Below are 12,073 nucleotides of genomic sequence, written 5' to 3'. Positions count from 1 at the left end.
CCGGGGAGGGGGCAGACAACGGGGGAATCAATATCATCAGCTCCGTTTTATCGTACGGCAGTACTAAAATTTGTATACCACACCACATGCAGGGGCGGGGCTTATAGAGATGCAATTCAAAGTGAAATGTACAATACGACTGCTTTGTATGATTTGCTTGCTTTGGTGCTGATGATGATTTCTTTAAGCTGCACGTCAACCTAGGTATATCTTGAAGACCCTGGCGCCTAGATCAAGATAAAAACATGCAGAGTAGGTGGGCCAGGGTCAACGTAGGCTCCACGGTGTTCAGTGTTTCTATTAAACAGCCCATTCGTCCTTGTCGTCAGTTGCGGTGATGAAGGGTTCGTTGACGAGCTTAACGGCAAGTTCACCACACAGCACACTAAAGTATGTTGTTAGCAGAGAAGAGAAGAGAACAGCGAAAGGAAAGACTCACCAACTACTCCCCACCAACGCATCCAGCTCCCTAATCGCCCTCTCCCTCCCCTTCCCCACCTTAACCCCCCTCTGCACCTCAGCCTGCAACTCCGCAATCCTCTTTCCCCTCGCAATCCCCGCCAGCTCCACCACCCTCTTCGCAAGACAATCACTATGAAAAGCATGCTGGCACGGAAACACAAAGAACTGCCTCGCCAACAACGGCAACCCACACACATAGCACCTCTCCCCGGGTTCCACAATCGCATACCGCTGCTCCAGCGCTTTTATATCCGACTTGATATGCGTAGCCGTCGCCTCACTATCATCCATCTCCTGCTTCAAGCCATCAATCTTGTGGCTGTAGTCTTCGAGGGCGGCGCAGATTTCCTCTTTGAAGTCGTCGATGACGACGAAGTCCGGGAAGAAGGGGATGAGGTCTTCGATGCGGAGGAGGTCGACGCGGCGGAGGAACTCGATGGCGGTTTTTATGCCGCTGGATTGCGAGATAACCTTTTTGGCGATGGCGAGCCAGAGCTTTTTGCGGAGAACAGGGGAGGTGTTGGAGCGGTCGGCGACGCTCGAGGCGAGGTCTATGGAGTCGTATTTTAGGGCGAGGTCGACCGCTTGCGCGTATTGTTGCATGGAGCTGTAGATGTGTACGCAGGATTGGACGCGCTTGTGTTGGATGCAGAGGCGGAGGGCGAAGTCGGCGTCGTAGTTTTGCTCGTGAGCGAGAGATTGGCCTTCGAGGTAGGCGAGGAGGGCGGATTCGTCGGGTGTGGGGTGGGAGGCGTAGATGGAGATGAGGGTGTTGTGGATGGCGGCGTCGGTTGAGTTGTGTTGGTTGATCTCGAAAAGAAGGTAGCGGACTGCTTGGTTCTGGTTCAGCGTGGCCTTGGTGTGGTTGTTGTAGTTGAGGAATGCGGGGATGAGCTTCTGCGCGTCGAAGTTCGAGTGTCGCATCATCACATCGACGAGCTCGACTGGTACGTGGGCCATGAGCACAGAGCTGTACTTGTAGAAGATCTCGGGATCTGTCTGCTTCTTGAGGACGTCCAGAGATTCTTGCCAACGCTCACGCTGCACCCAGTACGAGAGTACGTAGTTGTAGTCGTTGACCACAGTAGCAAAGTAGAGCAGCTCTTCCTCTCGACCGTGACTGCTGATAATCTCGTATACAGTCTTACGGTCAAGATCAGCCTTGTACTTGGTCACAAAGTCTTGATACTCTTTCCGGATGACTGATAGTTGATCATGAGTCTCGGCGGTGTTCATGCTCTCTGAGAGTTCTGCTTTCGTGGTAATGGTGTCATCGAGAGTATTGAGCTTGGCCATGTAAAGTTCAATCAACCAAGTAGCGACCATAGTCCGTTGCATTATCGATGACTTCTTCAATGTGGACAGTTTCGTCACCAGGTACTTCCGTAGCGCGTCCTGCTCGCCATTGTCGATGAATGTCAGCGCGACTTGCTCAAACGGCTTCGTGCTTCGTCCGTAAACCGTCGCAGCCTCCATCCACTGGCTCTTGCCAACAAGGTAGTCACCAGACGCCGTTGCCACCGCATCCTTCTGCGCTGGTGTTTTGGCGTACTGCGATGCAGCCTCAAATTGTTGTGCTCGGAGCATGATCTTCCAAACGTCGCGACTCTCGTCCTCGACAACGATCTCGAAGATCTCCTGGCTCGTGAAGAGCCAGTAAGTATTCCTCTTCCAGTCAGCTACCAGACCAAGCGCACTTTGTCCGGGCTCCAGCACAACTTGGTCATGGACAACAGTGTCGTCGAGGCGGTTGATAGCTACGACTCGGCCTTCAACTAGCTGAAGAATATGCCACTGGCTCAATATCATCGAACTGACAGGATCTTGTGTCCGTCGTGTGCGCCCGCTAGCGGTTTGTGAAGGCGGCACCTGTGATCTAGGCAACATCTTGGAGTCTCCAAGAACTTTGCCGCCAAGCTCAGAAGTATCCTGTGATAGATACAGCTTCCCATGCAATACGCCCTGTGATGTAAGCCAGCCGAAGATCCTCTCGGCGTTGGAGTCCTCGCGGTTTGGGCTGTCGTTGTTCTCCGGGGAGATGGCAAGCAGCGAGGCTGCCGTGGGGGCGACATTGGAGACCTCGTGTACGGTCGCAGATTCGCTCTCGAACAGCTTCGAGAATATAGATCCGCTTCCTTCTGATCCCTGACGTCCAACTTTGCCAGCGAAATGTAGGAAAGTCGAAGGTGTCGCGACGATGATGCGCCGTAGATCCGTTCTCCCGGGCACCGTATCCGTCCACAGCCCAGTAATAGGGCCATCGTTCGTCCGGTATACGCTCTTCAAGTATCTATCAAGCTGTTAGTACGAATAATAAGATGTCTTAGAACCGCGTTGCCAAAGTATAGCATTGGGGATACATACTAGTAAAAAGTTAGCAAGATATTTTAAGCGCTATCCGTGGCAGCTACGTTACCCTCTCCTCCCTCCTGTAGAACTCGGATGACGGCTCGATATACACTTCGTAAACGTTGCCGTCTGACGCTCCCACGAGTATCTCGCGCGTCGAAGCAGTGGGCTGCGAGGGATTCCACGAGATGCTCTCTATGACAACGCCCTTCAGCCGTGACAACGCCTTCGGTGTCCGAGATTGTGTGTGGAGGTAGTAGTTTTCGGCGAGGGTGGTGGTTATGATGAGGTGGGATGCGGAGGGGTCGAGAAAGAGGCGTCTGATGACACCCACTTCTGAAGGCTTCTTCGGAAGGTCGATATCTTGTAGTATATGAGCGGCTGTCCAAGTCTTTTGTGTGGTGTGTGCATTGCTATACGAACCGTCTATATCTGCGGGACTGTCCAAATCGATGCGTAAGATGCGCCCCGTGGACAGAGCCAGGACGACGACATTATTCGCTACTGCAGCCGCTACAAAGTCGGAGGATACTGTGAATTGTAAAGCCACGCGCTCTATGCTGAACATGGGGCCCGAGGCGTCCTCCTGCATGTTGCTTGTGCTGGGCGGCGCATACCCGCTCGAGGTGTCGTAAGCCATGGTGGGCTTGGGATGTAGCTCTCAGCTATCGTGGGCTCGGAGTCATTGTTTGCGCGATCACCCGCTGTCTCAGTGCTCCTTCTCACTCTGCTGCGGCTTCGGTTGTAGCTGTGGGCGCACCTGCTCGGTGGTGACGCCTAAGCTTGGAGCTTGGACTTCGGCGATGGAGCGGAGATAAGCCGGCGTTGGCGTCGCGTCATGTGAGTTCGCGTTTGGCACTCGATTGACCTTCTCCCACAACCCCTTCTCTAGACGATCAATGAAAGCTGTTAGATCTCTCATATTTTACAGGCAGCTGCGGAATTGATCATGGTGAAATCGCGGGTGTGCATGGGAATTACTGAACGTTTGCAGGACAGAACCGCGCATTCACGATGCCATGGCCGTGGAACCCTCTTACTACTGCGCCTCCCCTTCGCACCACGATTATTTGATCTCGATCTTCGTTGCCTTATTTAATCGGTTTCTCGACCTCCGAAACTTACAACGTTGCCTCTCAACCGCTCAAATTCCGCCGTACTCGCTCAATCAATTCCAAAGCGCGCATCATGTAGCAACCCCTCACATAGTCTTTACAATTACTGACAAGATCAGGGATCTCGGGAAAGAAATGGTACGTGTGACTGTGGGCGCCAATAAAACACCCTTCACATTTCACAAGAACCCCCTCCGCCGGCATTCTGAGTACTTCTCTCGCGCATTCGGACCCAACTTCAAAGAAGGCAGAGATGGCGTCTTGCATCTTCCCGAGACCTCTAAGACGACCTTCCGCCTTTTTCAGACTTGGGTCTACCTTCAAATAACTCGTTCGCCTCCAGGTCTTAGTGAGGTGGAAGCTCTATTAAGCCCTGCAGCGCGCATGACCCGATCTTTGAACGCTGATGTCTCAGCTCACACGCGTACCAGGACGGAAGAGACAAATCAAAACAAGTCAGATGCTGACTCCGACTGTAATAACGATGTTTTGAACAGCCTCTTCCATCTCTATCGCTTTGCGGATGCATACGAGTGCGTCAAACTGCGCAATGACGTTATCAGCGCCTTCAGCGACCTTACGAAAGATGGATTGGCTCCCGACCCCGAAACGATCGCTTTCATGTTCGAAGAATTACCTCCTTCTTCTACCATCTGTCAATACTTCGTCAAGAGTGCTGCGCTGAATTGGGGCCACTACAGGGGCCCTTATCGAGCGCTACTCGAGGCTACACCGCTGCCCCAAGATTTCTTAGTAGAAGTTGTGCGCATCAACCACAAGATTGCAAGCAAAGGCAAAGGAATGGATGCATTATGCAACGAGATACAAGATCGCTGTAACTTCCACGAGCATGCAACGGAAGATGAAAAGCAGCTGTGTAAGTCAAGAATGCTTCAGGACGCGCCGTACATAGACGCTCTTATCTTAGCGTGCTTGGAGGTCTCGAAAGGCGGACAAATGGCATGATGGATCATGTCAGCGCATAAGATATGCAATATTCCTTGAGAGTGGAGCAAACTGCTGGATACTGACGTGTTTAGTCAAGATTATCCTAATCTTCGCCAGTCTACAGCTATAACATGTGTCTTGAAGACCTCTTGTCATCTCCTTCCCTTTCTCAATGAATTCGACCCAGTCTTCTACATCTCCAGCAGTATCAACATTCTTCAACCACTATCCTTCAATATGACATCGGCAATACGTTGTTTACTCTCCTCAATATCTCCACTCCCCTAGCCCATACGTTAGCACACATCCTCAACTTCATCAGCGCAACACGACCTACCGTCAAAAATACCTCCCGAAACTCATCCTCCTCCAGATCAAACCAGTGCGTGATATCCCTATGACTTCTATCCCACGGCCACTTCTCATAAAGCCTTCGAATAACCCCCTGATACACCTTAACCCTACTAAACCCAGCAGCGCGCAAGCGATAAATACTCGGCGCAAACGCCTTCAACAAACTTCGCAGGACAGGCCACAGCGGGGGCTCGAGGTGATAGTCTTCATCAGCTGCATGATGATCTATCTGGAAGATGATTACCATGTCTTTGTTAGTCAGCCTAAGAAGGTTCTCGAGATCAGCTACAACACGCGAGCTGCCACCCCAAATCTGATCCCAGCTGAGATCAATGCGTATGTATCGGATGATATCGGCAGGCACGACTCCTCTTTTCCAGACATCTTGAGTGAGGAACATGCCTAGCAAACAAGCACCCGGGGTGTACATTATGAAGCCGCCAGTGCGGTACCAGTGCTCCGCTATCTCTTTTGCGACTGCTTCGCCCGTGTACTCGGCGTACCTCCAAGTATCGCGACGCATCGCAGGGTCGTCAGGTAGAGGTGTTTGAGCGTCGAAGAAAGATCGGCCACCGTGATCGTGGTGGAAACATCGACTTGAGCGTATTCCAGTGTCTACCTCACGACAATCAACAACGTAATGTTGCCTGCGTGGAGGAATGAGATGGTCGTAGACCATGTCTCTCACTTCGCGAGGGAGGGCTGCGCGGAAAGCTGTACAGAAGTCCAGCTGGGACTGGCGATATCCTTCGTGGAGTGCAAGTAATTGCGCCATGCTGTTGTTATTCGATTAGACGTATGTTATTACGTGGAATGGGTGTAGCGTACTCGACTGGATCAGGTTTGGGATCAGGTTCCCGACGTCGATATTTTCTACATGCAATTAGTCGCCTGTTGCCTTGTATGAGACTTGGACCGTATAACATACATCCGCCGCTTCAGTGCGTGTGAAGAGTCATGATGACCGATTTTCATTGCGGATCAGTAGCTAACGAAACAGACTGTCAGTCCCAAGCGAAGCTATTGAGATTTGGTAAGCATAAGATGTAATTAATGTTCATCTTCAATTGTAGGGGCGCAAGCGCTTCTTATCCCCAAAAACGAGGAGATAATTGTGGCGGAGTCATTAACATGCAGGCAACAAGACGCGAAGGAACACGACGCTAGTCCGGACGCGTACCTGGGTATCAGCCAACCGAGGCTGCAGCAGACATTATTCAAGTCGTACGAGTTATGAAGTCATGCATAGCTCTCATTCCATAAGGCTACTCAAAGTTCTGCCTGCCTGACAATTCTCTAATAGAGACCCTTATACCCTCTCCGAGTACATCCAGCGCACAATGTACGCGAGCCCAGCGATTGTTCAGATGTTGGGATGGTCCGTCAACGCCCACTGTTCCTGCCACAACGTTAGAAGACATCAAACCAAACCTTTCGGCAACATACCAGAGAACTTATGAACAGCTTCTCTTCCGCATCAAACAGCGACGTGAAGTCCTTGCAACAACCCGCACTCTGTACGGTAACGCGACTCAGCCCCTCCCTTCTTAGCTGGTAAACAACAGGACCCAGTTTCTCTAGTTGCAGCCGTCGTGCCGACATGCTAGTCCTGTGGGTAAGACGTATGTGCAAGTTGATATCCTTGTTGTCGATCTTGCCGAGTGTATCTCTTAGCTCATCGAAGTAATCGGTCTTGGTTTGATATTCGGCCACGTGAACGTGCATGTGCTGGACGATAAGGCCTGGTTTGAGGCCTTTGGAGAAAACGTCGCGTTCCAAGAAATCGGGGATCAGGTTCAACCTACGGTGACTGAAGCAGAAGGTTCGACCGCGATACCAGGCTTCGATTATCTCAGTGGCTACTTCGCGGCCCATGTAGCTGTCGAGCCACCATTTCAGACCGCGCTGGTCAGTTGACTTGAGGCCTCGTATCCCTTGGTTGACAAAATCCATTTTTGTGCTTTGAATGACGTCTTTTCTCCAGTCCCTGTGTCCGGTGACGATCTCGCGGTAGTATGGGCCGATGATCTCGCTGTACACCATGTCTCGCAGTTCTCGAGGTAGGGTTGTATGCAGCGTTGCGCAAAGTTGAAGACATGCGAGCCGGCCTCCCTCAACAGCCTCTGCATGCTTTGCATCGCGTCGGGTCCGTGCTACAGTCCGTTTGTCAAACAGTTCTGATGCCGAGATGTTTAGATTCCGTCGCCTATGTTCGGTCAGCGACTTCGCGGTGCCGGCGGTGGTATGACGGTACATACTTGTTGGCGGCTTCCTGTTCCTCTTGCTGGGCTCTGGAACTTGTTAGCTAATGGGTTCTAACAACCTCAAGCATACACTCACTCGTTCTGGCGCTTCCTGCTATCTCCAGGCTCATTGTTGGTAGCAATATGGGTTCCAGTCGTCTCTTTGCCAGAAGACAGCTGCGCTGGGGCGCTTGTATCGAGCACATTATGCGAGTTACTGCATTCGCAGCCGATGGGGTGGGGAATGGTCGCGCGCTGGGCTGATTGGAATGAGTTCCCATCGGGAAGTGTAGCGACTACATCGCCGGTGGCCGGGCTGGTTGTAGACATGCCGTGGTACCGTAGCGATCCAATGTAAAGTATACCGAGAGGTATCAAGTTGAAATGGGAAGAGCCGGGAGACATTCCCTAGCGAAGAAACTCGGAAGGGGCCATGGCGCAGAGCAAACTCGACTGACAGGCGCACCTACCCCAAAGAAACTTTTACTGTGTTCTGACCACTGACAGCGTGACTTTCTGGACCCTGCGACCCTACTCTCTCTCGATGATTCTTTCCTACGAGTACGGTATGCGTTTCGGCAGTCGTGTGCGGCTCGTCGTCAATGTCTCATTACAGTACCATGGTAGCCCGACCGCGTTGAACAAAGGACACGACATCAGCGAACAAAACGTAAAATGTGATGTGTCTTATTCATTCATCAGCAAAGTGATCCATAAAAGCGCTAGGGTATCTGCATTATCCAAACCTAACCAACACCACAAGCGCAATACCACCCCATCTACTTGCGTTCAAAATCCCCACTTCCCCTCATCCTAAACCCAGTACTAATCCTCTCAATCGGACTCTGCCTCTCAGCCCTATCCACACTCAACCGGTTGGCCATCGCAGTCGTGCCATTCAAGCCATTCGTGATCCTGACAGCACCCTTCTCGGGACTCCTTCCCGTGCTGCGACTAGCAACCGGAAGCAACGAGCCACCATCACCCCAGTGATTCGCTCTCGCACTGCCAAGATAGCTTTCGATGCTGCGCCTGCCGTCGGGGCGGTATGCCGTACTGCGGCCGCGACTCAAAGCCTGTTCGATAGTGCGCGTGTCGAAGGGGTACTCGAAGTCAGTCTTCTCGATCCCGCTATAAGCGTCGTTGAAATCATGCCGGCTCTGGCGATTGTGAGCCTTGCGTTCGCGGAAGCGGCGTTTGACTTCGCGGAAGAAATCTCCAATGGCGTCGAATGAGAGCGCGATGGCGATGAACGGGATGGAGATAGCGAAGCCGATGCCGAACATGTACTTGCTGACGAATGAGAGAGGAAGCGAAGGCTCGTCGCTACCGGGCCGGTGCGGAAATTCTTGGATGTTGATTGTGAACATGGCTGCGATGAAGGATAGAGGGAGGAAGATGATTGTGACAATGGTAAACACCATGATGGTCTGGCTTTGTCTTGCAGTACCAGCAGCTTGGTCGCGAGCGAAGCGTGCCTCGAATGCGTTGGCGTGCTTCTGCTTTAGATCGAGTAGGTCGGTGATGGATTCGTAGATGCGCTTGGCTTGCTTGTCCATGCGTTCAAGATCCTTGATGTGTGTGTCTACTGTCTTCGTCATGTCCTTGAATCGCTTCTTGAGTTCCTGTTGACTCTTGTGTTCTTCACGATATATGTCCGTGATGCTCGTCTCCATGTCCGGCAGTATGGTGCGTTGATCTTCCAGCACCTTTGAAATCATGTTGAGTTCGTCGCGAATGTCTTTCGTCTCGGCTAGCAGGTCTGTCTCGGCGCCGATGTCTAGTAATTTATCGACAAAGAGAGGTGCATGGGCAGCCGTTCGATCGCTGTCACCGTAGTCAAATGCCTCTTCCGGCACTGGAGGGTCAGTCAACGCGTGAGAGTGAGAGTGTGAATGATGTGATGTGTGACGGCGATTCAGATGCTCTCTCTGTCTTCCCTCGGCTTCTAAATGTCTAGAGAAGCGATTGGGCCGGCGGTGATGCTGTAGCCAAGCCGATGCTTGGGCGGACGCTGTGTTGAACTCTTTGAAAAGCATAGTTTCCATCTCAGTAGCATCACCGATGCTTGATTCGAACATGTCGAGAAACTGATAGTCTTCGTCGCCAACGCGATGTCTGTCGAACACGCCACTACACCGGCCGGTAATGATCATGGCAAGATCGTATACGCTACGCACGGGATCTCTTGTCTTGCTATTGATGTCTTCAATGACTCCATCCAGGACGTTGAGCGGGTCGTTGCGAGGCTGCTGCCATCTTTGAGGGAAGGCTGTCACGATCAAGTCTTTGCCAAGCGTCCACATCCACAACTGATCGACCATGAAGATCTTCGGGTCAACATGTTGCGGCTCGTTCGACTTGCATTGATATCGATAGACGACTTGGTCTCGATCTCGGGATTGCGTGTCGATGTTGTGATAGAAGAACTGATCGAGCGTGCGTCGCACGTGCAGCGAAACTTGTGAGGATGTCAAGTGAGCCCTAAACAGCATCTCGTCATAAGTTGATGCGCGGTAATACTGTGGCTTGGAAGTGCCACCATCGTTCTTCTCCCGCTCTTTCATCTTCTGCGTCCTCGAGATCGCAGCCTGCATTTCTTGCCGCCGCCGATCGGTTTCGAAATGTAGGTATGGCATGAAGGAAAAGATGTTGCCTTTCGCTACGGCTGTTGGATCTTTTCTACCCGGGCTGCCGGGTGACCTGAGATAGCCACTGTTGTTGAGAGAAGAGCTAGTATGCGTTCGTTTCGCCTGGTGTTCTGGACCTCTGGTTGGTGTGTCCGTCCCACCTGATCGCTTGCCTGCTTGTCTCGATCCACTCCACTTCGGTTGCTTCTTCGATTTGTCCTTCGCCTTACTCTTTCCTTCCTTAACAGTTGTAGGTCCGGAGCCCGTTCCTGCAGTCCCATCCGTATAGTCTGTATCCACGGTACTGGTCCGCACAGGCGTGCGAGGAAATTGCGACGTTGGCAGTTCTTGTGAACCAGCTACCGCATCGATACCTAAGCCCATACCGCTATTGACCAGAATCTGGGGTATGAAATCAGCGCCGTCGGAAAGATCGGAATCATCGTGCTGTTTTGGTGCACGCGGTGTGCTTTGACACAGCGGTCGCATGAAATGCGAATGAATCTGCTGTCCTCGATGCTGATGACTGAAGGACCGTTCGAGCGCCTTGAAGCCCTCCACATCGCTGGCACCCTCCTCGATGAACGCCTTTGTGAGTAGCGCCTCGACCCAGGCCATGTTATTGGCAGGGAGATGTATCCATCGGAAGGTTGTCGCCTTTGATTCCTTGGGTAGAATCGCAACGGCTGGCTTTCTTGGATTGATGGGATCGCGGCCATACAGCAGCTCAAAGACAGTCCTTCTTGAGACCTTGTTCTCGTTGTGGAAGTTGCCAAAGTCAACGATAGTAGCATGGAACCCGTTTGTAGCGCCAAGGGCATCTTCGCTGAGCGCTTCGACCTGGTTGTGGGGTGCCAGAGCATTGATGATATCTTTGCGCGCAGGTTTCTTGCTCTGCGCAGCGCGCAAGAATGGCGTGATACCAAATGTATCCTTCGGCGCTCGTTTGATGTCTCCCCTTTCCAAAAGACACTTGACTACGTCAAAGTGACCAGCTTGCGCCGCAACGTGTAAAGGTGTCGTCCCGTTGAGTGTTCGCGCATTGACGTCCGCTCCGGCAGCCATGAGTATCTTCAGCACCTTTACACTGCCTTGGTCGCAAGCATTGTGAAGGGGCGTCCAGCTTCCGTCGCTCTGCGCGCCTACATCTGCCCCGTTGACTAGTAAAAGCTCGATGATGTCGTCTCGCCCGTGTGCGACTGCCAGATGTAGTGCCGTCTTCTGCCTGACTTCCACCGCGTTCACATTCGCTCTCGGCAATCTCGTTCGACGCAAGAGCATCTCACATAGCTCCTTCTTGCCAGTACTAGCAGCCCAATGTAACGGGCTGCGCTTCTGGTCGTCCTGGCCCTCTGGCCCATCGATCGCGATATTCTGCTTCAACAGCTCCGCGATGACATCGCGTCCCCAGTTGCAGTGCTTGTCTGCCGCCAAGTTGTGTAATATGTTCCGCCCAGTGTTGTCCTTCTTGTTGACGTCGGCACCATACCTAAGCAGTTCTTGCATGATGTGGTAGTAGTTCTTCCATGCAGCCGTCATCAGCGCAGTCCGTCCCTGCTTGTCTTGCGCATCCACGTTGCCGCCGAACTTCAACAGCAGTCGTACAATGTCGACACGCTCTTTCTCAATCGCTTTGAACAAAGGCGAGACTCGGCCACCCGGTGCGCCGTCGGGCTTCGCGCCGCTCTTGAGCAGGTATTCGGTGATGTAGATATTTCCGCGTTCGGCTGCGCGCATCAAGCCTATGCGCAGGAGGTGGTCGACGGGTTGCGACTTCGTTTTTGCATGCTCGATAATCGCGATCGCATCGTCGTGTTTACTGTCCTCGATGGCCTTAAGGAGACGCGGTTCGACGCGCGCATTTTGCGCGGAATCAGCTCCATCGCTGGATCGTGATGGTGAGCGACCCATGTTGGCTACATGCTCTCCCTGCGACGACTCTCTGTTCGCAGGCGGTGGTTGGAGTACGAGG

General features: G+C 52.5%; 4 protein-coding genes across 4 annotated transcripts; 1 reads left to right on the top strand and 3 right to left on the bottom strand.

The window, feature by feature from the left end:
• Positions 1-300: 300 nt before the first annotated feature.
• On the bottom strand, positions 301-3,451 carry J4E88_006553 (uncharacterized protein; the record flags this gene model as incomplete). The annotated part of the gene is made up of 5 exons (XM_049400178.1): positions 301-385; positions 440-592; positions 692-2,752; positions 2,874-3,174; positions 3,235-3,451. The coding sequence occupies 5 exons, from the start codon at positions 3,449-3,451 to the stop codon at positions 301-303; spliced, it is 2,817 nt and encodes a 938-aa protein (XP_049253797.1).
• A 610-nt stretch (positions 3,452-4,061) lies between these two features.
• On the top strand, positions 4,062-4,892 carry J4E88_006552 (uncharacterized protein; the record flags this gene model as incomplete). The annotated part of the gene is made up of 1 exon (XM_049400177.1): positions 4,062-4,892. The coding sequence occupies one exon, from the start codon at positions 4,062-4,064 to the stop codon at positions 4,890-4,892; it is 831 nt and encodes a 276-aa protein (XP_049253796.1).
• A 1,699-nt stretch (positions 4,893-6,591) lies between these two features.
• Positions 6,592-7,801, bottom strand: J4E88_006551 (uncharacterized protein; the record flags this gene model as incomplete). The annotated part of the gene is made up of 4 exons (XM_049400176.1): positions 6,592-6,627; positions 6,675-7,434; positions 7,487-7,519; positions 7,569-7,801. The coding sequence occupies 4 exons, from the start codon at positions 7,799-7,801 to the stop codon at positions 6,592-6,594; spliced, it is 1,062 nt and encodes a 353-aa protein (XP_049253795.1).
• Positions 7,802-8,250: 449 nt separating this feature from the next.
• J4E88_006550 (uncharacterized protein) lies at positions 8,251-12,012 on the bottom strand (the record flags this gene model as incomplete). The annotated part of the gene is made up of 1 exon (XM_049400175.1): positions 8,251-12,012. The coding sequence occupies one exon, from the start codon at positions 12,010-12,012 to the stop codon at positions 8,251-8,253; it is 3,762 nt and encodes a 1,253-aa protein (XP_049253794.1).
• Between the last annotated feature and the right edge of the window lie 61 nt (positions 12,013-12,073).

This window comes from Alternaria novae-zelandiae (assembly GCF_023758075.1).
Source record: "Alternaria novae-zelandiae strain BMP 2774 chromosome Unknown scaffold_13, whole genome shotgun sequence".
NCBI lineage: Eukaryota > Fungi > Ascomycota > Dothideomycetes > Pleosporales > Pleosporaceae > Alternaria > Alternaria novae-zelandiae.
This window is presented reverse-complemented; position numbering and strand designations above follow the sequence as displayed.